General features: G+C 46.2%; 1 protein-coding gene across 1 annotated transcript in view; it reads right to left on the bottom strand.

Annotated features, from left to right (window-relative positions):
• Window positions 1–1,396: 1,396 nt before the first annotated feature.
• EPN2 (epsin 2) overlaps window positions 1,397–24,928 on the bottom strand; it is a 28,026-nt gene continuing 4,494 nt past the window's right edge. The window contains exons 2-9 of the mRNA XM_063314956.1: window positions 17,682–18,460; window positions 15,188–15,300; window positions 13,946–14,038; window positions 13,511–13,667; window positions 8,639–8,815; window positions 7,776–7,868; window positions 5,938–6,144; window positions 1,397–4,997 (exon numbers count right to left, since the gene is read on the bottom strand). Of these exons, the coding sequence (XP_063171026.1) occupies window positions 4,657–4,997; window positions 5,938–6,144; window positions 7,776–7,868; window positions 8,639–8,815; window positions 13,511–13,667; window positions 13,946–14,038; window positions 15,188–15,300; window positions 17,682–18,276 (1,776 nt within the window). The 5' untranslated portion in view covers window positions 18,277–18,460 and the 3' untranslated portion in view covers window positions 1,397–4,656. The remainder of the gene's footprint in view (window positions 4,998–5,937; window positions 6,145–7,775; window positions 7,869–8,638; window positions 8,816–13,510; window positions 13,668–13,945; window positions 14,039–15,187; window positions 15,301–17,681; window positions 18,461–24,928) is intronic.

Genomic DNA, 24,928 nt, shown 5'->3' on the forward strand with positions numbered 1-24,928 from the left:
GCTTCCCAGGGAATAGAAAATGGTTTTGCTGAACACCCAAGTGCTAATCTAATGGCTCTCTCGTTGGCTGCAGAGGAAATGGTTTCCACTTAAAGAAAGGCAGACAGTCTGCCTGATCAAAGGCTCAATTTGGTATCTGAACTAATGAAGAGTTAAATCAGAGGCAGAACTATGACAAAAGTGCATAAAAACACACATTTCAAAAAGAAGCTGTGTGCAAATCTAGAAGGGCAAGGGATGAAATGTTCTGTGGGGAGAACAGGAAGGGCCAGATCTCGCGGGGGGGGGGGCACATTTGCTGCTGTGTCAGGTTTAGCAGCAAACAGATGGCTTGACCATCAGCTTGATTCAGGGACGATTTTAAAACGTGCAAAACAAATTACAAGAGGGGAGAGAAGGCAGGGGACCAGAACCACCAAATTCACGGGGCTGCAGAATGTCTGGTCATTTTCTTCTCTCTGCCAACACCACTGGGCGCTACCGCAGTTAGCAGCATCAAGTTAATTTGGGCTGACCTCAAAAAAATCTAAGCAGGGCTGGACCTGATTAGTGCTAGACGACTCTTTGGCCATCTGGCAAAATAGACGGTGGCTCTTACAAACTTCAGCCGTAACATCCAAGTCCATTAAACGTTCAGAACAGGTCTTTCTTAGGAAGGCTTCAGATGCTGAACAAAACCAGAGTCCTCACCCCCAAATAACCAACTACCGTCTGGAAGGGAAGTCCAGGGGCACAGCAGCCAAGATGGTGAAGAGACAGTGAGAAATCTCCCTGGGTAATCAGGCCTACACCACAGCCACCGGGGAAGAGCAGCAGAAGGGGCCTTCTAAAGGATGGTGTAGCATCCACCAACATCTTTAAATCATCACATCTCCTGCCCCAAATTCATGTCTTCCAATGTGCTGGACTGCAAGCACTATAATTCTCAGCCAACCCAGCTCATGTGATGTGAGTTATGGTCCAGCACATTAAGTACAGAACCCATTACTGGTAAAGACTAGTTTTGTCTCGTGCAAAACTCCAGCAAAAGGGAAACAATCCAAGCCGAGCAGAGCCCAACTGCCCCAAAGGTCCTTCACGCTTCCATTCCCTCCCCTTTGCAGCCTCTTCCGCCTTGTTTTCCAGGCCTTTCCTGTCCCCACCCCCCTTCTGAACCTTCCGGCCCACCCCCTCAGCCACCAAGCCAAGAAACAATACCGCAATCGGTTGCACCTTTTTCCCATTTTATCCCAGCCTCCCCTCTCCATGACCCTTCAGGATTGAAAGTCTGTTGGGGGGAACCCGTCAAGTGCCACGCATACCAACAGCACAGAGATATTAAGAAAACAAACAGACGCCTTGCCTGGGTAAGGGAACGTCTCAGCTAGCATTTGAAAAGTCACAACAGTCTGGAATATATAAGCAATACGTGTTTAATTCTGACAAGACACTGAATTCTGACAAGCCCCACCTTTCTACGGCTGAGTGACCATCACATTTCTGCAATAAGGGAACGTTATGATACAACGGTACAAATGATAAATTATATCCATACAGTAAAAATTCAACAGCACAGATCAAAAGTAGCCTGCTCCCAACGTTCAAACGTTTTAGAAGCGTTTCCTTACATTTGTAAGATTCTGCCACAAAAACCAAAACAGACTAGATATTCCTCCACAGTTTAAGCAATACTCATACAAAATGTGCATTAAAAATAGTTGGAGACAGAGAAATAGGATGGGTGTGATAGCTTTCCTTGAATTAGGGGGCTTCCAGACAAGCCTGTTCTTGGAGAATTGCCTATCTGGTTCCTAGAATTTTATCCCTGTCCCTTCCCTGTTCATATGTGCATGACCAGACAACTCCATCTCCTATCTCTAACCCTCACCCATTTGCCCATGCCTGCATGTCATCTTTTTTCATACTCCAAAACTCAATGCAAGAAGGAAAGGTAGATAGGCTGACCTTTGACTGGTAGAATTAAGTCCACCCTCAGCCATGAAAGTTCACTGGTGACTTTGGGGCCAGTTACGCTCTCAGCTCAGTCTACCCCATTAGGTTGTGCAGGGGGTGGAATTAGAGGAAGGGGCACCGCGTATGTCACATTAAGCTTCTAGAGGAAAGATGGGGTAGAAATTAAGCAAATAAAGAAAATTTTTAATTAATTTAACTAGAAAGTCCCTTTTGGAGCATTCTAAAGCTTAGGTCGCTTCATGGACAAAGGGGTTAGGAGGCAAAAGAGAAGAAGGGACAGTAAATGTTGTTAGTCTATATTAATTTGAAGGAAAGCGTTACCAGGAAGATGATGTGTTTAACTTAAGCGCTTTTAAAAACTTTGGCTACTGAAGAAAAAATCTACGTGAGTCAAAAACTTTCATGTCGACTTCAGATAAAATACTTATTTAGCATACCTTACCTGGTTTAGCTCCATAGTAAGGAATTTTTCCACTTGGGCAAACATAAATGAGGAAACCCTTTTTCAAGTAGGCATTCTCCAGGGACCACAAAGGCCTTGCTGGCCACACAGCACAGGGACAGAAGCTGGAAGAGGACCTGGATGGGGGAAGGCCAATCTAGGGTGTTCACTGCTACTCAGAGTGAAAGGACCTGTTGTGAGGTACAAACACAACAACCCTGCAGCAAGCTAAAAGAAATACCATGAGAAATGGGGGCAGCAGGCAGTTGGGAGGCAGTTGCCTGTCTGCCTTAACCTCACAACATCTGCCTGTAACACTGGTGTTCTGGGAGTCACAGATATCTCCCCTCAAGGTCACCAGCAACTGGACCCCTCTTGCCGTCTTCAAGCCACCCACCACCCTCTGAGAAACCTCACCTTGACCCCCAACTGGCATAGTCAGCTCACCCCCAAACAGACCTCCTGACATTGATCTTTCTTTCAAAACTAAACTATTAAAAGCCACCCAACAGCTGTTCTGACCTCATCTAGCTCTGCTGAGAACATCTGTGTGGGCACACACGTTTGTGTGTGCTTCCTTGAAGTTGCCATTTGAAAAGTAAGCTTTTTTTAAGCAGTTACTAACCACTTAAACCCGGGTATGGCTTAGAGAAAAAAATGAGCCCGAAGAATCGAACGTTTACTTTCCAGCAAAGACTGTAAACAGAGCCGCTTATCTCCGTGGAGAGCATCTTTAGTCAGAAGAACTTAGTTAATTAAAAGTAACATTCATACAGCAGCGTTTTGTTTTTTAAGTTGCTGAAAGTATTGCCAGAGAGAAGTCATTTATTTTCCCGTGACCTTCTACCTGTCAAAGGCTTCCAGGACTTTTTCTACACAGAGTGGGGAAGATGTATTCATAAAGCAGGGAAACAGAAAGGCAACTGTAGTGTTTTCCTTTTAAAGGTCACCTTGGCCATATTCCTCTTGAAACCCACGGCACGGGAGTGTTTCCATTCCCAAAACAAATGACTTCGTTGAAAAGCAGGAGGTCTGTCAATGTTCCCTTTAAAATCCTCTTTATGAAAACCAAGAGCTAAAATATTTGTATATAAATAAAAGACATTAAATCAAAAAAGGAAAGAATTGGAAAAGAAAGACGGAATCTTGATTTTTCCACTAAACCTGATAAGTCTATCAAAACTATTGACTGTTAAATAAGAACATTATAAAAACCAGCAAGAGTGAAACAGACGGCCGGCCTTGCCAACTCAAATCCAAAATGGTACTATCCTCAAAAGTGCAAAAGTATACAAGGATTACTGCATAATAACAAAAGGTCACCCAAAATCAGTTCCCACGCCACCATATTACTTCGGTATTTTCCACCAGATGCTTTTCAGAACTTGCATTGCAAGTCAAATTAAAAGAGCATGTATAGTAATTTCCAAATGAAGTCACTATCAGACAAGCACAGAGCCCAAACCAGTCCCGAACACAAGTGCAGCACGCCAGCCATTCAGACAGAAGTCATGGACAGTCCGTGTAAGTGTAGAAATTCAACACTGCGTACACAACAGCACACTGGCAGGGCTTCACGCAAGCTTCCAGGACTTCACAGAACTCGCTTCTGCCGTTCTCCTCCTCTGGACAAGCTTGCTCCTTCCGTCCACACCAACCCCTCCCACCCAATTCTCAAGAGGAGGAAAAGGGGGGGCACAGTTTTATGCTACAACATTTTAGTGTGCAAGGATATACAGAAACAAACGTCTGGGCACGCCAGATGCCTCTTTCCCCAAGAATTATAAGGACTATGGGTGAACCAACAGTCTAGAAGAGTATATGGTTATGTGCAAACATGTTCACCAGCACTCTTGAGTTTCAAACGTATTTTTACAAGCACGGGGCTCGGACTGGCTTGGGCCGTAGCACTTCTGAGTGCAGCTTATGGTCTTCGAAACAACAGGGGGGGCTACTGAAGATGGCAGTCTTCCTATGACACTGAAATGATTAATAAAAAGGGGGAGGGGAGGGAGCAGAAACCCGACTTTGGTGACCAACGCCGAAGCGTTTCTGCAGGGCTGCCAGGAGCCAAAATGCAAAGTACCATCTGCAGCAAAAGGGCAGGTCTCCTTAAATGGCAAAGGGCAGAGGGAACGCCCACAGAACGCGACAGCAGCCCGCCAGCCCAGCAACCCACTCTCCGGCGCTCACAGTCCACCCCAAGCCAAGCTCAGATGCTCTGCAAACCTTTCCCACGGGAGGCTTCACACTCCAGGCCTCTATAGGAGGAAAGGGTTAGTAGCATTTGCTGGCTGAGAGACCGAGGGAGGGATCCCAGGGTGGTGAAGAGGCTGTGCCACGGGCCCCGTCATGCTCACTCCCTGGCCCATTCTGGCTAGAGAGGCCACCGTGCCCATGGCTGGCACGGGGGCCAGGGCCACGGGGGCCACCGAAGGAAGAGGTCCTGGTTCCAGCCCCGTGGCTGGCACAGCGTTGAAGGACAGGCTGCTCCCCAGGATGGGGCTGGCCCGCATCTGGTTGAGCGTGAGGGGCTGAGGCTGGTTCACCTGGAAGGGGTTGGCTGCAGCCGGAGAAGGAGAAGCCACCGATGCCACGGACCCTGGGGGCAGAGAAGAGGGGAGGGGGAATCAGTCCAGCCGTCACGGTTTCCAGTCTGAAAGCAAGCATCTTCACAGGCACAGGGTAGGGCCTCCACGCCCCATGGGTCACTACAAAGGCACCATTTTCCAAGAAACCTTCAAGGCAAGGCAAGGCAAGGGACGGGGGCGCTGCAGGGGCCCTGCAGAGGAGCCATACAATGCCCACTGCCCAAGAATGAGGGTGGTGGTCCAAGGTATCTGTGGGGTCTGCAGAAAAGGCCACCCGAGCAACAGACCACAACCCCGAGCAGTGTCAGAGCAATTCCGCTGGGCATGGCAGAATTCGGATCCCGCTGCCAGGGGACCCTAACCAGCAGCCCAACGTCCACACATTTTAAAGCTCCCCAGCATGCCGGCTGGGGAATTCTGGGAGTTGAAGTCCGCACAGCTTAGAGTTGCCAAGGTTGAGGAACCCTGCTCTAGAGCATTCAGCAACCAAAGCTGGGGGGGAAGGGGGGGCAAAGGTAATTGGAACATGTAGAACTCCTGCACGGTTCACCAGCCTAATTCACACTGAGCAGCAGCTGAACTGAAGCAAGCTGGATGAGTATCAGACTGCGAGTGTGCAAGATGTGGGGAGGAGGTGCTGGAAAGAGTGAAAAGCTGCCCAGGAATGATGTCTGGGACCACTGCCCTAACTATGCTTCAACTGACTCTCCAAGAATGCACTTTGCACTTCTGGGCCCTGTCCTCTCCCATGCAGATGTTTTATCTCCCTAAAACATATTCTGACTCCCTTGTTTCAAAGCTATCAACCGGCTCATGAGATCAGCCACGCCATCGACGTTACGGTTAGCGGACTCGTTCGCCCGGCCTGATGTGCACGTTTTTCACCTTCTTTAAGAGCTGCAATTCCCCTCTCAAAGACACAGCAAGTTCATCCTCAGTGCGAAGAGGTACCTGGCGCCAAGAAAGGATTGAGGGATGGTGCTGGTTGGGGCGGCCTAGACACCAAGGAATCCAGATTCACCAAAGCAGCGTTGGAGCCCAAGAAAGACTCGGGGGTTTTCCGAGCTGCACTCAGTTTACTCAAAGAGGAGTTAGCTGGCTGGGACTCCAAGAGGTCAGGACTGGTGGTCCCGCTGTTCTGAGCTGACAAAGCAGAACCTGGATCAGGGAAAGAAAACACGGCTCCTTAAAAAGATGGATTTCAAAAAGGCGGATTCCCTATCATGCCAGACGTTTTCCTTAAACATTATGTGGTGGCTTCGCTCATCCCTCTTCCTGCTTCATTGAAAGGGACTGCAGTCCCAAACAGAGAGACTGGAAGCCCAGTGTGTTTCTTCCAAGGAGAGGTATTTCAACTGGAACCCTAACCTGACCCAGGCACTAAGGACCCTGTCGCCTTCAACCACAAGAGTCTTACGTCTGCGGTTATCATTCTTTTAAAAAGGCCCCCAAAGTATTTAACAAGCCCATTAAAGAATCGTGCATCTAAAGCAGGTCAGACGTGAATCCTACCTATCTTGGAGAGGTTTAGGACACTAGAATTGCGACTGTAGGGTAAGATAATAGAAAGTTTCTACAGACTGACCTTAGTATCCTTCTTTAGAATGCTGTTGGATACAGACACGGATTAATTGTCTCTATGGAGAAGACATTCAGAAGCATCAGATTTTTGATCCCCCTATTCTATCACCATTATAAAGTTCTGCATTCAGTCCTGCCCCAGAATTGGAGGGCCTGATTATTTTAAGAGAGAAAGAGAGAGAGACAGGAGAATCTGACCTGCCTTGGCCAGGTCACACAAACTCTGTCATTAAAGTATGAAGTACAAGATGGAGGCAGATAGATCTTGTTCTTTTCAGCACTGAAGTTACTTTCTGATACCACCAAGATGCAGGAATTGGCAGAAAATCTCTATCTGAACAGTGGCGGAGTACAGCCAACGCTGCAAAGAGGGAGGTCTCTGCCAGCATAATTTCTCGGGTTCAATTCTCAGCACCTTCAGTTACAGCAATCAGAAAGAGGTGACGGGAAAATCCTTCATCTGCCCCAGTCCCCAACGCAGCTGCCGCTAAAAGGAGGCAATATGGAGAGGATTGCCGAGGCTGTCTGACCCGGAATAAGGCACCGCCACACTGCCGCAAGCTGCACTTTGGGTGTGTGTTGACCTCCAACCTCACTACCAAATCACATTCTGACTGAATTCCCACTGCTCAGCCATTAGGAAAGATGCAGTGCAGAAAGGGGAGAATAACTGCCCAGGTGCCTCAGGGCAAAGGGCATCGAACAAAATTCAGTGGAACTTCAGAACTACCAATATGGGAAGTTGCAAAATGAAAGCCACGTTCAGCACTCTTATTATGTGACCCCTCTTCACTTCAGCGGTGTGCACAGAGGAGTTCCTGGGCCGGGGGCCGGGGATTAGGGTTACGAAGAAGCATGAAGGGTGAGGGGGGGAGAAAGATCTAATTCTCTGCAGCTGAAGGCCACAGCAACGATTCCAGTGGTCTCTAGGCTTTGGGTCAACAGCCTGAAAGGTCCCCCACCACAACGATAAAAGTAACAAGCAGTCCAACACACAGTCAAGCAAGACAATTTTGAGATCCGTTTGATAATACCGGCCTTTTATAAATGACTTCATTTACATAAGCCTCGACATGCACAGGAACAACGTCCTCCCTTGAGGTTTTTTTTTAATTTGGGGAAGGGGATCCAGGTATTTCAGCGGCACTTTCCCATCGCTGTTCAAGCGCTTCCTCAGCACCCTACGATGGTGTCCGTTTCAAAGATACCTTGTCTGTTAGATGTCCGGAGGCTGTCGAATTCAGAAAAGTCATCTTTAATCGCCCCGTTCAAATTGCTGAAGAGGTCGAAAGATTTACTACCTGCAGCGCAAAACAAGAGTGCCCTCTTCTTAGTTGCCACTACAGCCAGGACGCAGTTTCCTCTATTTATGTCACAATCAGGGTGTTAATCAGCTCTCTCTCTCTCTCTCTCTCTCTCTCTCGTTAGCGGAGGACAGGATAACCAGTTTCACCCAACTGCGGAACTCCTCCCCAGAATCCTTCCACGTCGGCCACCCTGACGGGAGAGGCTGGAATCTGGGCCTTCCATACTCGGCTCGAGCCACCAGCTCCTCACGCCTGCAGGATGACCTAACCTAGCCTTCAGCCCACCCAAGAGTTCAGGAGTGAATTCCCTGCATATGAGCCGCGGAGGCTCCAGACAGATTAAACTGGATTTCTTTCAGGAAACAGACTGAGCTAGCAGTGGCCTTAAGGGCAGGGGAACTGATAGGATTTCTGGCACAAGATCGTCTCTGTCCTAGTAAGGGCCCTGAAAATGAGAAAGCCTCCTGTCCAGGGAATGACTGGACAATAAAATGAAAGCTTTAAAATGTCCACAGCGTCTCCTTTGCTGAGAGGGGAGAACCATCGTCTATCTCTTTTTAAAAAGCCTCCCCGTCACTTGAGCCAGGCTGTTATATTTCTAAACACTGCATCTGTATGAAGGTAAAAGATTCTGCCCAGTGTCCAGTCACTCCCCAAAGAAAAAGTGTAGCCCACAAACACACCAGAGGATGGGCCTTCAGAGTCAGACCCAGCCTCCAGTAACACAGGTTGCTCCAGAAGAAACAGAGAGCGGTGCTACTTACCAGAAGCAGAAATTGGCTTGTTTACTGGTGCTGGTCCCCAAGGGTCCACGGCTGCTTTCGTTGCCATGGACGATGGCTGGGAAGGAGCCCAAGGATCTGCATTCTTTGGGAGAGGCTGAGCAGCTGAGGATGCTTCAGGGGCTCCCCACGGATCGACGGAGGTTGCTGGTTTGGCACCTGCGGGTAAAGGACGTACAAGCACTGAAGCCTGACAGCTAAGTTAGCACTAAATCCAGCACTTGCCAGGTTACCGAGGGGAGGGCAACTTCAGTTTTGAGGGCTTGGGAGGTTCTTTGTTTTGTTTTTATTACAACTCAGAAATTCACCAACAGAACCAGGTGCAAGTGGCATACATGTGGCATTAAAGGATCCTGAAGAAGAATCCTAGACGGAGATGCACGATTTCAAAGAGGGCAAAGGAATCCCTTTCTTGCTGCTGCTGCTGCTGAAATTAAAGAATTAGAAATTAAGAATCCTTCCTGATCTTCTCAAACACCTAAGATCCACCTAAACGTCCAGCTCTATCTGCTGCCTGTCCATGCATAATGCCATACTGGTTCATTATAAACTGGATTCTAGCCTGATTTTGAATTATTATTTTTAAAAGTTGAAGATAATGTTTCCTGATCAGCATCAACAGGACTAAGTCACAAAATTAAAATAGTAAGTCACTATTCATCCCATCTTCTCAGTGCCTTTATTTAAAAAATGAAAACCCAAACTCAGTTTGTTGGTTTTATCTTGGTGTATCTGTTTAAAGGAACCCTGCTGAAAAAAACACACACAAGACCTCTGAACTACAAAAATATTTATTCACATTTACAAACAGGTGCAGGTTTTCATTCCCAGTCATTATGTCCAGAAGACAGGAAGCGCTGCAGAGCTTTCCAGAAAAAGCAGCTAATCTCTTCCCACTGCCTCCATTTCCTGCAAATTTATCAACGATTCCATACAAGAAATGCTAATGGCCCAGGGCTGCCGTAAGTGGAAGGCTCCCAAACAGTTGCTCTTTCATGAGTCAGATGACAAAAGCAGGCAGACGCAGAAATGGCAGGCCTGGAGGACAAGACCTTCTTCTGAGAAGGCCCTTATTGAATTTCATTGAAAGCTCAGTCCAGCTAACCAAGACTTAAAGATCTCTGTTCCGCTTTGAGTCACTCTTTTCACCAGCATTCAGATACATAAATCTAATTTCTTCAGGACCATCCTAGGGAGCCAAATAGCTGGCAAGCTAAAACAAGGGGCTGTTATCAATGAATCAAATCGGTGAATGCTGACAGCCCGCAAGGAGAAACACTGCAGCTGCAGCTCGGGACACGTGTTTCCTTGAACCTTAATATGGGGGATGGATTGTGCCTTCCTATGTTTAAGAATAAAAAGTTCCAAAAAATCCTTAAATCCCCAAAACCCAGGGGCCTCCATTTGGCCCTCCCAGATGTTTCCTTTATCATCAGCAGCAAAAGACAAATAGGTTTGAGGGCTGAGCAGTGGAAAGCAAAGGCTGCTCAAGGGAAAACCAAGGGCTCATTTTAAGCTTGTTACACTGGACACACACAAATATTACAACAAAAACCAAGAACGATCCTAACAGACAAGCATGACCTGGGGATGAAACAGACCAGCCAATTTCTGTGTGGGAATGTACCTCGCAACACGTTTTCTTTGCAGCACTTGAATAGGCAGCCATTCCTGTATCCATAAGATAAGGAACAGTAAAAACCCACTTTATAGGCATAATGGACGAGGAAGCAACATAAAGGACCGAGCAAGATGGGGTTAATAGCCAAGCAAAGCTGGACAACATCCAAGATACAACACCTTAGCAGGAATCTCCCAATCTGTGCATCTGAAAGGGGAATTTGAGGTCTGAACAGATTGGGAATTTATTTGAATAAATTCCCTTTTCCTGGAAGCCTCTCTTGCACATATGCTCCAAGTATCTCTGCGCTGAAATAGGCTCATGAAAAGCATAAAAGAAAAAAGGCATCTCGAAGGTTTAACTGAGATTCTGGAAAGAGGAGAGGCAGTAGATGACTTGAAGAAAATTTGGATCTACTTAATCTTTCTAGAGCCTCCTCACAGGGTTCTTTCCATCTCTGGAAAATAGCAAATTTCCACTGCACAGTTCCACTGGTTGCAAGAACCCTGGTTATAAAAGCAATTCCAGACAGGATCAACAACTGATGCCCTGGCTTAATCACCTGATCAACTGCAGCTCATTTGTCTATGATACACATTTTAATCACAAATACGTTTGGAATGTTCCCTCACCTGATCCAGGTTTTTATAAGGTAGACATTTCAAGGTAAGTCTGGATGCAAACATTTCCATTACTGCATATTTATAAGAATGCCAGACCCTGGATTTCGCTATCATCCCACTTGAAAAAGCCTTGAGTTCTGGCAGACAGACACCAAAAGAAAGCTGCCGCCACCCTGACTCCCAAATAGCCAAGCTTTGGCCAGGTCTGCTACATACCAATTTTCAAACATTCTGCCTGGGCTGTTTGTGTGTTGATTTCATAAACATTTCCAGGACTACCTTGGACAATGGCTTGATTATGGCTATCCCAGCTGCCTTAGGAGTTACGGAACATCAATCTTTCTGTCTCCATGTTTAAGAAAAGGCCACAGCTCAACAGCGGGACTCCTGCCTTGCACTCCAAAGGCCTGGGTTTCGATCCCTGCCATCCGCAACTGGGGCTGGGAAGAGTCCTCCCTACGCCCCAGGAACCCAGCTATTAAACAGCATCAACAGCGCTAGATTAAGGGAATTGGATCTCATTTAATATAAAGCAGCATCTTTTATTCCTATCGGTTGGCACACCTACAGATAAAACAGGATGCAGAAAACCCTCCTGCTTCTGAGCTGAGTAAATAAGTCTGGCACTCTGGACATTTTCCAAAGTGGCTGGATTTTTTGCCCTAAAAGGTCTTGGCATATAACCTATGCAAAACATCAACTACCACTGGTCGTACCTCAGGGCACACGATTAAACCAGACTCAGCCCTGATTTAATTAGAGGCAGATTTCCTCAGCAGAATAATTTACATCCACAGGTAACTGAGCAGTGAGGGGGAAAAGGCCAATATGTGCAAGGGAGCTTAAGACACTCTACCATATAGAGCCCAGGATGGAATATAGGGTTCCCTAATTCATAAGCATAGAACCCTTTTCCTGCTCTTGCCCCACCCTGCCAGAAGGCCATGGATAGATCCAGGGCCGCAACTGGGGTCTGTGTCACCCGGGGCAAACATGGATTCCGCGCCCATTTTGGCGCCCGCCCAGCGCTCATTTCGGCACCCCACCAGCGTGGCGCCCGGGGCACATGCCCCAGTTGCCCCCTCTAGTTGTGGCCCTGGACAGATCATCTTGAAAGATCCTTCAAGTCCTAAAGCCACTTGACCCAGGGGTTAGCTAAAAACAGGCTTAAATCTACATTCCACCTCATAACATAGCACCTCTCAAGTAAATTGTTTAAATACATTCTTTTTCACGATGGGAAGCATTACAGACAGGCCACATCACTGTGAACACACTGCTAAGTACAGCGATGTGATTTAGAGGCCTGCCAGAGCTTCACAGGGCGGCTTTATCCCTGCTACCTTCCAAGCCCCCTTCCAGGGAAGACCAGAACCAACCAAAGCTCCACTCAAACCAGCATTTGGCTCCCACTGTGGCTAACAGGTGCCCCTGAAGGCAGACAAACAGGATATGAATGCATGAAGATCCTCTCATTTGCACTGCCTAACACCGCCTTGACTCTGGGGCCTTGCACAACAGTATGACTAATAAAGCTGACCAAAGCTATGCCAATCATCGAGCCTCGCAAAAGCAAGTTCCGTAATTTAAGGATGTGGCCTGTGGAAAGGGCTTCCTTCTGCGTTTTGCAACATTACTCTTCACTGAGTGACCTCGGACTCTAAGAGGAGGAGAGAGAAATCTTTCTTCCCATCCACACCTCCATCGCGTCCTCCTTTACTCCTGAGATAGGATCATTCTACCCTGCAACCCTTCCTCCAATCCCTCAATTCCTTTGGCTACACTTTAGGGTATCTTTTTAGAAGTCTGCACATCTATAATTACCTTATTTTTTTTCCTCCCTTTTTTATTTTTGCAATCACCAGAACAGGAATTACGACCACCAGCAGGAAAAAACATTAAACCACCAAGAGATTCCAAACTGCCAGTTAACAACACACATTTTAGAACCACGTTAACAACCAACTCCATTAATACTTATTCCTTCTCCCAATTAGCTGTTTTCTGGAAGTCAGCTAAAGGCTATCGCTGTCCCTGTGAAAGAGGCAACATGCTTCTTCTCAGCCTTGAGAAGTTTCTGATCAGGGATGTCTGGTTTACACTACAAACAGGTGACGGCTGGGCATCTACAAGAGGGCGTTCAATGCAGGGAATGCCCATTCGGACAGAAGCTGAGGGAATCAGGGAGGTGTGGCATTCCATCAATGAGATTCTCTCCTAAGGCGTGCTCCCTGGATGGCTATTCTTGACAGTTTCTTTCTCACGTCCTTTTTAAACTGCTTTCTCATTGCCTTTGCTTCTACTTTTCTAAAACTTGTTTTACTACTTCCTCTATGGCTTCCTGCTTTGTTGCAATGACCTAGAAATATTCTGACTGAAGAGCACGGCATACCTTCTTCGAAATAAGCTAAAAAATAAGCGAGGGCTTGCAACCGATGGAGTTGTCCGCTGTCGGATCAGCTGAGCATGCAAGAGGAGGAGGAGGAGGATCAGAATGGCATTGAACTATGAGGAAAGCCTTACTTTCGGGGAACTACGTGGGCTGCCCAAGGCCTCTGTGGAAGAGGGCAGCAAGAGGAAAGGAAAAGCACCCCTTTGCCACATCCTTACCAAATGACTGCCACGGATCGGAGGTGACGGTGCTGACTGCAGCACCCCCCCAAGGGTCGGCCTGGTTCACTGCAGCTGGCGGCTTCCAACGCTCTCCTTTCGGGACAGGGCTGGCCGAAGACGGCAGAGCATCCATGAGATCCAGCAAAGCCGTGTGCTGCGGACAAGGGTTAGTTTTAGCTGTGCACAAACATTTACAGGATCCACAAATCAGGGGGAGCGGCGAGCAAGGGAAAAAATGCACCATTTCACTCTTTCGCATGCCCTCAGCTGCTCGCATGGGCTTTTACCCCGGCATGGAAGGTATTTTTGTGATCAACGCTCTGCCTCCCGTACACACATATTCCTACCACGTACTGGGCATCTGGTTCCATTTCTAATATATCCCACCTTCCCTGCTAGGCCTGAGAATTCTTTACGAAGCAGAGTGCCTACCTCCTTCTTTTTGGGAATTTTAACGGTGTCTCTGCGACTCTCCTCCAAAGCCATCTGCAATCTCAGATCATCGCCACGGCGAAGGCGCTCTTCCTGCACAGGGGAGGAGTTGGAGGTTTAAAACAGGTTTCCACAATTACTCAAATAAAGCCACTTTGAAGTTTTATTTAAAGCTTAATTTTTTTAATTGTTAAAAAAAATTAAAAACGTAAATTTTTAAATCTTGATTTTTAAAAAATTTTTAAAGCTAAACTCCTGGTGACTAAAAGGACTCATCCGTGCCATTTTCTTGGCCTAAGAGGGAAGTGCTTTGCTGACGCTTCTTCCCACGATGTTTTCTGGATTTCCCAGTCTTGACTGCAGCCAACACTTCCAGCCAAATTGCAAAATAGGTAACAGCTCCGTCATCTCGTCAGCACAGCACTCAAACAGACATCCCATCTTAAAACAATATCGTTTTGCAAAATTCATCTGCCGCCCTGATTTCTTTCACCTAGCAACAGAGACAAAGGACAGATTTCACTGGGGAGGGCTTGGCTGAGGAGGGGTGTCACACCAAGAAAGAGGTTCTCCTCTCCACTGATAACTGGTGGCCCTACACCTTTTTTCAAGCCCCTCAAACTTTAATCAAGTCCTTTTATTACGGATTTAGAATGTACCAAAACCGAAGAAGCCAAAATGCCAATTTTCCACTCCTGCTTCAAACCGTCTGCTGGGCCGTGGGTGCCTCAAAGATTCAGAATTTGCCACACTCATCAGTTTAATGCTTTAGAGGCCAGATTGGAAAACTGCTTAGACCTGATTCTAGATTTTGCTTTATGATTTCACCGACAGCTCCAGTGTGTCCAAAGGGTGGTTCACATCCGTTCATAAAATCGCTGCAGCTTTCCTTTCATCACACTTAACTCATAACAGTTGTCCTCTGTTTCCACGGATCATCAGCTCCTTGCTTAACCATGACAGCCAAGCTGGGAGGCGGGTTTTCAAGTGTGATTTTTCACCTGAACTTCAATCACTTAATGGGGAAATTGGAGTGGTGAGGACATGGCCCCTAAGATGTTGTAGAACCAATCCCCCTGTTATTCCACCCAACCGAGCCAAGAATGGGGGGTGGGCCTGAGAGCTGGAGTTCAGCTGCACCGGCAGGATCACTGATTCCTTCCTCGGCTCTTCGCAGACCCCTTTCCCTCGTTTCACCACTTCCCAGAGGCAGCAGATGATGCTGCTCTGCGAGAAACCAACCTGCTCCGCAACTTCTCTGCTCATGGCCAAAGCCAGCTGCAACTGGAGTTCCTCTTCCCCACTGGTCTGAGGTCGCGCCTGCTCCAGTTCTGAAGACACTCTAGGTGATGTAGCTGTGGGGAAAAACGGGCACAAGCTTGGCTCTTTCTGAGCAGCTCTGCCACTGCCCCCTCCCCTTCACCCCACCGGCCGTCACCGGCAGGGCGAGCTACTCCCCCGCTGAGGGAAAGGCGGTGATACTTCTCATCCACCTTCCAACGGTAAGGTCCCCCAGGCAGGCTGGTTACCACTCAAAATGGTTGCATTACATTGCAGCAACCACTTCAGCAGAAACATACAACAACCCGGAATTGCAAGCTGCCAAAGAAGAACCAGCTGAAGATCGAAGAAAACCAAAAGCTGGCTGAGGAAAAGTAAACAGGGGACTTCCAGCCACAGATATTTGGGGGTGGGCGTGGGTGGGGGGAGAGGATTCCAAAGATGGTGGCTCCTGCTGTTCCCTAGCTTGTACTCTCCCCAAAGGTCACAGGAGGCACGGGCTGAGGTTCCCCTTTTAACACGCTGCACATACAGACAGCTCTGAGAATCAGATGGGGTGCCAAGGGACTCTGATTAGGCAGAGGTCAGGCTCTTAAGATCGGCACTGACCACCTTGAATCCAGACCCTGAATTGGCATGACCCTGAACTGCCGCCCCTCTAATACAGCAGGACAGTTGGGCAAAAAGACAACAGAGGATGCAAGGGTTAAGCCCCACTACATGGCGCTAGCAAACAGTGCACGGTGGCACTCTAACAGCAGTGAGGCTCTTATGGCTGAGAATGGTCTGCTGGGCACCCCGCTCCATGCCTGGAGTTCAGTAGTAAAGTGCACGCTGAACGTACAGAAATTCCCAGGGTTCAGTCCCAGGCATCTTCTCTAAGTAAAGCTGGAATGGCAAACTAGGGAATCATGCCCAAGGTCTCTACATAAGGAAACTTGTCAAAAAGCTATCATCTCCCTGGTATTTTGTTTCCTCTCCTAAGAGGTAAAGTACAGTAACACTAAACTTCCCAGTCATGTTTCAATCCATGAGGCATTTATTCAGGCCCAAAGTCAAACAAAGTAAAATATAATCCTTCCCTGGATCCAGTTCAGGAGTACTTGGTAAGAATAAGAGATGACTCCATGAACACTGAGGAAAGAGGGCAGCCCTCAGAAGTCAGCATGGCTGGCTTGAGTAAATCTGGCTTAAACAGCTTACCTCCCTCAGTTTCCATACTCGGTAGTTTTTAAGGCACTCCTTAAAATTTCTCATGGATTTAAAACCATAGCGGGATTTCGGATGAAGACTACCCCAATGCGGTGTCCATTACGTTTAATAAAATCATGTGCAAATTGAACTGGCCCACGACCACCTTTCATTCAACATTTAAATCCAGGAAAGAAGTCAATATTGTCATTCAGATGCCAGTAATGGCAGCCCTCATCACCCCGGCCAATCCTGCAATTCCGTAAATTACCAAAGCATCCCAGCATTGCAGGGAAAGGCTCGCCTTGCAAACGATCCAGCCTAAACGCTTTCCTTGTAACACAAGAAGAGAGTCTTTGTTATTCTGTTACAAAGCGCATGATCGTTAACTCAGATGTTTATGCAAGATGGCACTGAGTAGATCCAATTTTGGCACCCTAACACCTGCTTCGCATTCCCAACCTACCAGGAAGCCAAAGGCAGAGGTCTGCTCTCTCAGGAAATTCCCCTGGCTGGCTGTCGTACAGAAGCATCCCAACTCTTAGCAATCGCTCAGGCCAGATTCTGACCCTTCTAGTATCCCTGAAACTAGTAAAGACTTTCCACACACTTCCTAGGGGATATTTTAGCTGTCTGAGCCTTCTGGGGAACCTCAGTGTTTCCCACTATGTGTGTCTGATAAGTGATGCCTAAAGTGGAAAAAAAATGGCAACCACACTTCTCACAGATCCATAGCAATTATCTTAGAAAACTATTATTCCTAGTCAAAGAATCTTGTAGCACCTGTACACTAACAAACTTGGTTTATCGCATAACCTTTCACCTACAACAGTTCAGATATTTCTCAATCTTTAAAGATGCAACAAAGTCCTCTACAACAGAATAACACTCAAAGTTATAACCAGATGGGATGGAACGCCTGCAGGAAGGTACGAGTGAAAGAAATATTTCCAAGCCAACTTCAGGACCATTATTATGTTCTAGAGATCATCCAAATGAGCACTTCCTTTTAAGGAAAAAGCACCCAGACTAAATAAGAGCCACTCACCAGGCCCATGAAGCTCAGTGTTTCTCAACCTTGTGTGGACTTCAACACTGGCCGGGGAATTCTGGGAGCTGAGGTCCACACATCTTACAGCTGCCAGGGTTGAGAAACACTGATGTAGCTGGTTCACAGACCTGCATTTCCTTTTATCCACCATCAATCAGAAGAGACACCGAGTGTGGAAGAACCCCCAAGCCTCAGCCCGTAACTTGCACTTACACCCGTGGTAGGAAGCCGGGGAGCCCCCAGATTTGCCGTATTCTTGCTCCGAATAGCTGGTGGACAGATTAGGCTGACTGGATCCTCTGCCAAAGGTGATCTGATTGCTACCAACCCCGGTGGCCACCTGAGCCATGCGCTCTTTGGTCTTTAAGGCCTGGGCCCTCTCGGTCTTGAGCCGGTCATCGTCCTTCAGCAGGGATACCAACTGCTTGGACTTCTCTCGCACGTTGATGCCCTGGTCCTTCCCATCCCGGTCAATGTACTGAAAGTCTTTCAACGTCTGGATAGCGAAGATATTCTCCTTGCACTGCTGGGCCACCCGTTCGGACCCGGTTTTGATCAGGTAATCCAACAGCGTCAAAGCCTTGTAAACGTGCCTCCAGTTCTTGCCGTGGTCGTTCAGCCGCTTCCAGGTCATGCTCATGATTTCGGAGAAGGCCACCACATTGTAAGTCAGGTCTGCGATTTCCGTCATTAAGGAGCTGGACGGACCCCAAGGATCATTGGAAGTCGCTTCTCGCACTTTTATTTCAGCCTCCGAATAATTGTTCACAATGTTTTTCATCTGCCGCCTAATCGACGAAGTTGTCATTTTTAATCTCCAGCCCGATCAAGGCAGACACCTCCCGAAAGTCCTCAGGGACTGGCTGCGGCGTTTTCCTCCCTGCAAGTCCCTTTGGTAGGAAGGCAGAGCAAGAACGACCAACTTGGAGCCACTTCTGATGAAGTCATTTCCTCTCCTCATAAAAGGTACGAACGAAGCTGGAAAGCTTGACCTAAAAAGAGGGGGGGGATTCCCATTAGTAACCACGGTAATGGCTTTCCTGCAATTTGAAAGATGGTCAAATCCAAATTTAACATCCAATCTGCCCGTGAGATGAGTCGCCTTCCTGAAATTACAGAAGGAAACCTGCATTTGCTCACACGGTCACCAGGAACTGAGCCCGACTCAATGGCTCCTAAGTAACTAAATCGTCTGCAGCCAAAACAGCCAAGATTGGTCATGAAAAATAATCCAAGCCCCATTTACAGCAACACCTTCACAGCTATAAAACAACGCGCAAACTGTAGAGTTTCAAGAGCCCTTCGTCGGATGCTACATCCAGACACAGATAAAACATTCTGAACAGCTCCGATTGCCAAATAAAGTGCCAGGAAGAGGACTGAACTGTGGATACAGACAACATGGCGCCACTTTGGATTGCAGGCTTGGAGCACCTTCTGCTGACATCATTTCCTCTCCTCCCTGCAGTGCCATTTGTTGCTCTGTGTAACACAGTTCGGCCGGTTCCCCAGATCACAGACACCACGGCATCAACCACAGGAAAACCACCCCAGGGTTCAGCATGCTGATACCCTCTCCATGCCTTGCTTCACAGAAGCATACACATGTGCAACGGTTCCTGGCCCACTGTCTGGGCCAGGAGGCCCATGCAAAGCTTTCTATCTTCCGCCAATCCTCCTATATCAAGATTGCAGAACTTCTGTCAAGATGCTATCTGACAGGGAGAAAAATAACATACCTCACATGGTAAATATAGAAAGTACGTGACAAATTACTCTCATTAAAAGCAAAGCATTACATTAGCAGGGAATTAACCTTTTTGAAGAGGCCCTAGTGGATTATTAGTTTACTGATGAATCGCCAAGTAAATGTGTAAGCTCAGCAGAAACAGGGTCTCGACAGGGCCATGAAGTTGCAACTGCAGCACGAATCAAAATTAAACTTTACGTAGCAGCTGCTTGTTGAAAATACCAGAACACGAGTTGACTTGTTAGAGGCAGAGCTGCTCCAGCAGTTGCAGCAATCTGTCAGCTTATTGTCAAAGAGCACGCATTCTCTTACGTTCGGGTGATTTATTCCTGCCACTGAAGTGATGTCTGCAATTAGGCCTCCTGATAAGTCTGGTGCAGCCACTGGCTGTGTCAGACCTCAAAAAGACTTGCCTTTTCTGGCCTTCTTAACCCGGCATGTGACTCAGATGGAAGGCAGGGCTACGAATGGTGGGGGGAAAAAACCCTATGCAAATCGGGAGCTAAATTCTTCCCAAAACCACAGTATGGCAAACAGTTGCTTTGCCCTCGGGAGATTCCAGACTTTTTTTAGCTCCATCCCTGGCCAAAAAGTTTGGTAAAGCATTTTAGAATCTTAGAAGCTGCTTTGGATCATCACAAGGGTTACATTCCATAACGGCCAGAACCCCCATTTCTAACCCAATCTAGGCTTGGTCATTAAAGGGGCACAAACGGGCACCTATAGCTGAGAACTCTTTTCTCTGTACCCAACCTCCTGGCAGCGATTTAACCTGCTCCTCCCCACGCGGGCCTTAGCTGCAGGAAGAGAGATACTCAAGGCGTAATTCGTCCATGTGAGGCAAGTCACAGGGTGACCATCCCTGCCCTGATTTATTTTTATAAAGTCCACAAATGGCACAGAAAAAAGAAAAAGGCTCACAGATAGCTAGCAAGGCCTGTTCTGTGTTTCAGTGGAGCATGCCCAACTCCAAGTAACTATACGGGCACTTTCAGGTAGTTTTCTTCACAGAAGTGATCTACCACTGACTTCTTCTGGTTTTTTGTTTTTAACTCTCACTCGACCTTGCGATTTCCAAATCCTAAGCAGGTCTCACCCTGCATAACTTCCCAAAGTCCCTATATAGCTAGGGCACCCCAGTTCTAGAGACAAGGAAAGGCCTTTTTTAATTAAGTAGGATGTCACCCTCATCAACGTAGACACAGAGAAACTGTGTGCAGAGAGGTAATAAATGTTTATACTTATCTGCACAGCTGGTTTATTACACTATATGATGCAATAAAACCAGCATATAAAACTCCAAAATGAAGAGCAGGGAACATGCATAATTAGTCTTATGCATGGTGTTTTATCCTGCCTTCGACGCGGATGGCTAACCCAAGTTACCCCCGTGTTAGAGCACAGGGCAAAAGCAGATTCATATCTTAATGCTCCATGGGCAAGGAAAGTAAATCACACCTTACAAGTTTTTCCTACAACTGTAGGAATCTCAGTTCACAAGACAATAAAAGGCACTGAACTAGTCACAGTTTTAAACAAAAGGGCAGCCATCCAAAAGGAAGATCGAAGGCAAGAGCCAGAAGAAATACCTGCGTTCTTCTACTAAAAATGTAGAACATGTCAGGTATGTTTTCTGTCCCAGTTCTAGTGCCTCTTTAGGGGGAAAAAGCACGGGATGGCCCCCCCATCTGTTGACTTAGAATTAACCCACCCACCCCCCATTTCAAGGAAGGGCACAAGCACCCCTGCAGGTCTGGAATCCAACCAAATCCGGTGGCACAAAAGGAGCAAGGGAGATCTGCCACTTCTCCTGGAGATACATGAAGGAGGCCTCAAGCTCTTCTAACCCCTGGAAAATTGCCTCTTTTTTATGACCCTTCACTGGGATGGAGAAGGAACTGAGCTTTCATTACACCCTTTGTGCAAAATCTTTCACAAAGAACAAATCGTCAGGTACCAGTAGGCCAAAGAGGGCATTTAAAAGGGGGGGGAAAAAATCAAAAGATTTGTTTCCAAAGCTAAACAGGGAAGTGAACCCTACATTTCATTCTGTCACACACACACACGGACTGGGCATTAAGCATAAAAGCCCATATGCAGACACACACATTAGATCTCTTGTGCCGTTGTGAAAAAGGGCAAAAAAAAAAGAAAAGAAAATGAACAGAACAGAACAGAAGAGAACAGTGAGGACGACTGGAAGAGACCACACGAATTCTCTTATGCTCCAACTGTCAAAACATGACGTATCGGCAGAAAAAGAATCCAACTCAGATTTAGAGAGTAAAATGTATTTCAGGAAAAAGGAAGGGGATCAGTGTCGTTTCACCAATGCAGACAGACTAGTTTTCTTCATATAAGGATAACAACAGTCCTTGAACTTACACAAAGTTTCCATTTCCTTTTTCATCTTTCAGGCAACGTGCCTAGCTGCTTAGGAAAACAGACAGGTCGCAGGATCCGTTTTTAAAAGTTAAGTTAATAGGACACGCTTTTTCCCCCACTTAAAGGTATATTTGTTTGTGTGCATTTTAATTTTTTTTCTTCTGCATTATCCTCTAACGGAGGCTTCTAGAACAAAAGCTTGAGCAAAGAATTGGTGAATTGGATCCAAGTGCTGAGATTTACCCCACAACTTTACACAGCTAGTTTACGAAAGGGAATGAGATGCTTTCAGGAGCAGCTTTCTCTAGCAAAGTTATGGGGAAACATGGATTACTGGCCAGGTTTATACAGTACGGATTCCTGAGGAAGGATGTATGGATCTGCTGTACCATCACCTCCCAGGGAACTCAGGGCGTTCATCCCCAATCAGTGGATCTGCCTCACTCCAGCAAGGTTGTTTCATCATGTGCCTTTCAGCTCTGAGTGTTTCAAAGTGCATTACACAATTTGGTGCTTTTGAAATAAAAGCCAGAAGGGATCCTGGCTGAACCATCAGTAGAAATCACTGAGCAGGGAGGAAGAAGAAAACAGGAAATCTGATTCATGAGGAGCAACAGGTCAACCAAGTATTTCTGAGATCAAAACACACAGACAGACACATGGCTATTCAAGGAATGAAGAAACCAGAGCGCCGAAGGTATGTGAAGAAGCCCTCAAACAATTCCAACCCTGGTATTATGCTAATATCTCCACATTGCACAATACGGGCTTACTCTTAAGAATGCAACGAAGAGAAAAGTAGATAAACACGAACTACTTGAAATGTCTGGAGATTAGTGCAGTTGTAATTCAACATATCTAGACAGTGCAAGGCTGGGGAAAGCTAGACCACAAAGAAACAAACAAAAACCCCAAGCCTACAACTGGAGTAGGATACCTGATATAATTCTTTTTTTTTTTACTTTTATCCACCGAAATGCAGAGTTAACATACTGTAAAACAAACTCAATTTAAAAAATCTTCCTAAAATGCTAAAGCAAGCTATTATGAATAACCTGCAGACTCATAGCTTTGCACAACATGCTAACCCACAAAGCAAATTATTACAGCTTTGCATGACGTGTGAATTTCAAAGGTTAAAACGTTATGCTTTTAAAAGTAACATTGCTGATGCTAGTTAATTCTAATACTCTCCCTGCTAGCATCAGAACCAAGCAGGCATGGGGGATAAAAATCAAGAAGCTGTATAACCCAAACAGCAAAGGTTTTGTCTGCTTGTTTTTTGCTTCATTTACGCAGCAACAGTTTGTTCTTTAATTGCAGCTTCAGAGAGCAGACTATACCTCGTAAATCACAATAACCCAGACACACGATTCTTTACTCCTTCAGTCTCAACGATGAACTTGTTAAGATCAAGGGAATGCCAGGCTCATGGACCAGTGGACATCATTAAATAACCTTCAAAACACAAGTGTAACTTTCTCCTAAAGAAAGAAATGATAACAGGAAGATTTAGACAATATGTAATTTAACTCCACTTAAGCTCCTTCAGTACTTCCTTACTGGGAGCTACAAAGCTGAAATTCAGGGAGGGGGGCAGGGGGAGAGGAGGGGATCTATTTTTTGACCTTTCAAAGGAGTTAAAAGTGATTGCCTAAAGAATGAAGAACATCTTTAAAAGCAAACTTCTTCTATTTGTCCTTTTGTTCAACATAAGGAATATAACAACTATCCACTAAAGTTGCTTTAAAAGTCATAAAAGTCATCCCAAGCATGTCGAGAAGCTACAGAAACCGTAAGTCCATTGAGCATTGGGATCCTTTCAGGCTACTCAAAGTTGATTTTGAAAACAAATACTTTCCGCTTAGCCATTTATTTCAGTGGGGTTTACTTAAGACCAAGTAAGTTAAAACCTGGAATTCAGGAGCAGTGGGGAACCAGTACATAATTCTGTAGCTTTCTATAGACACTCCTTCCATCTTCACAAGCCCTCAAGCAGGCATTGATTAACAGAGAGGGGAGGAAGCTGAATTCCCTGTCCTCACAAATGGCCTGCTTCCTACAAGTGGTTCCACTCTTCACTCAGGGATGCTTGGGATAAGCAGGAAGCACTATTTTTACTACTGTGAACAATGCCTATCAGCCAGTTCCAGCTTTGATTTCACTTGGAGAGCAACAGGACGAAAAGGTTACTCAGCACAGCCTCACCGACACCTTTTGAAGGCTTCTGCTTAGCTCTCACCAACTCACTATCCTGGCTAGGAAGAGAACTGGTCAAGCCTACAGGCGGATTTTTCTGAAGTTAGTCCCACTGCCATAAGCAATGGCTATGGCATGGATTTCAAGCATCCTAGGTCTGGAGCATAACTTCACAAATTGATCTATGATCCATGGAGCAGATTCAGCAAACCAAGCTTTACCACTTTTTGTGAACCAAATGAGCATGGTTCAGCAAGGTCTCCACTTCAGGGTAGCTAAGCACTGCAAGCCAAGCTGTTTTTAGGGAAATTTGTGACCATTACTAATCTTCATCAGAAGTGCTAGATCAGCTTCCAAGGAACCCAGGAAAACAGTCTGAAGATGCAGCAGAAAAACTGCATCCTATGCAAACACAACAGTCGGTTTCTATGTATGTTGACTTCTGAGTTCACCTCCTAAAAAAAACACCCTATTACTATGCGCAAGCCAGAAACCAAAAATAACTGTTGCAAATAAGGAACGGTTGGCTTGGTGGATTCACACCACAGCTATGATGTAGCCCTACATAACCTTATTTAAGTCACTGACAGGCTGCCATTCCATGCCTTCCAGGGAGGCTCCAAACCACCAGACTCATAAGTGGATTACAACAGCTTTCCCAGGATTGAATTGTTTTATTTGTATTGCATTTATGCTGTAACCAATTAAAAATTAAAAACAAAAGACGAATTAGTTAGTAAATAAATTAACAGTAAGAAAAAAAATGAAAATGACAGCAAGCATAACACACACTTTCTTACAGCCCTATAAGATGCCAGCATCTCAGCCCGGTGGCTACGATCAAGGGTTCCAGACTTGAGGTTCTGCAGATGTCACAGAGTAGTATTTGTTTGTTTATTTTTTATCCTGACTTTATTGTTTGTATTGATAGATAGATAGAATAATTTCCACAGTTCATAGCAAACATGGTCTTTGGCCATATTGGCTAGGAATATTCATTTCTATGTTTAACCAGTTATGAGAAGAAAAGTACAGGTATATAGAACAGTATTAACAATACGTTAGAGCTTAAAAATTAATAATAAAAAGGAAAGACCTAGAAAATTAATAAACAGAACTCTAAAAA

The sequence above is a fragment of the Candoia aspera genome, chromosome 14 (assembly GCF_035149785.1).
Source record: "Candoia aspera isolate rCanAsp1 chromosome 14, rCanAsp1.hap2, whole genome shotgun sequence".
In the NCBI taxonomy this organism is placed as follows: Eukaryota; Metazoa; Chordata; class Lepidosauria; order Squamata; family Boidae; genus Candoia; species Candoia aspera.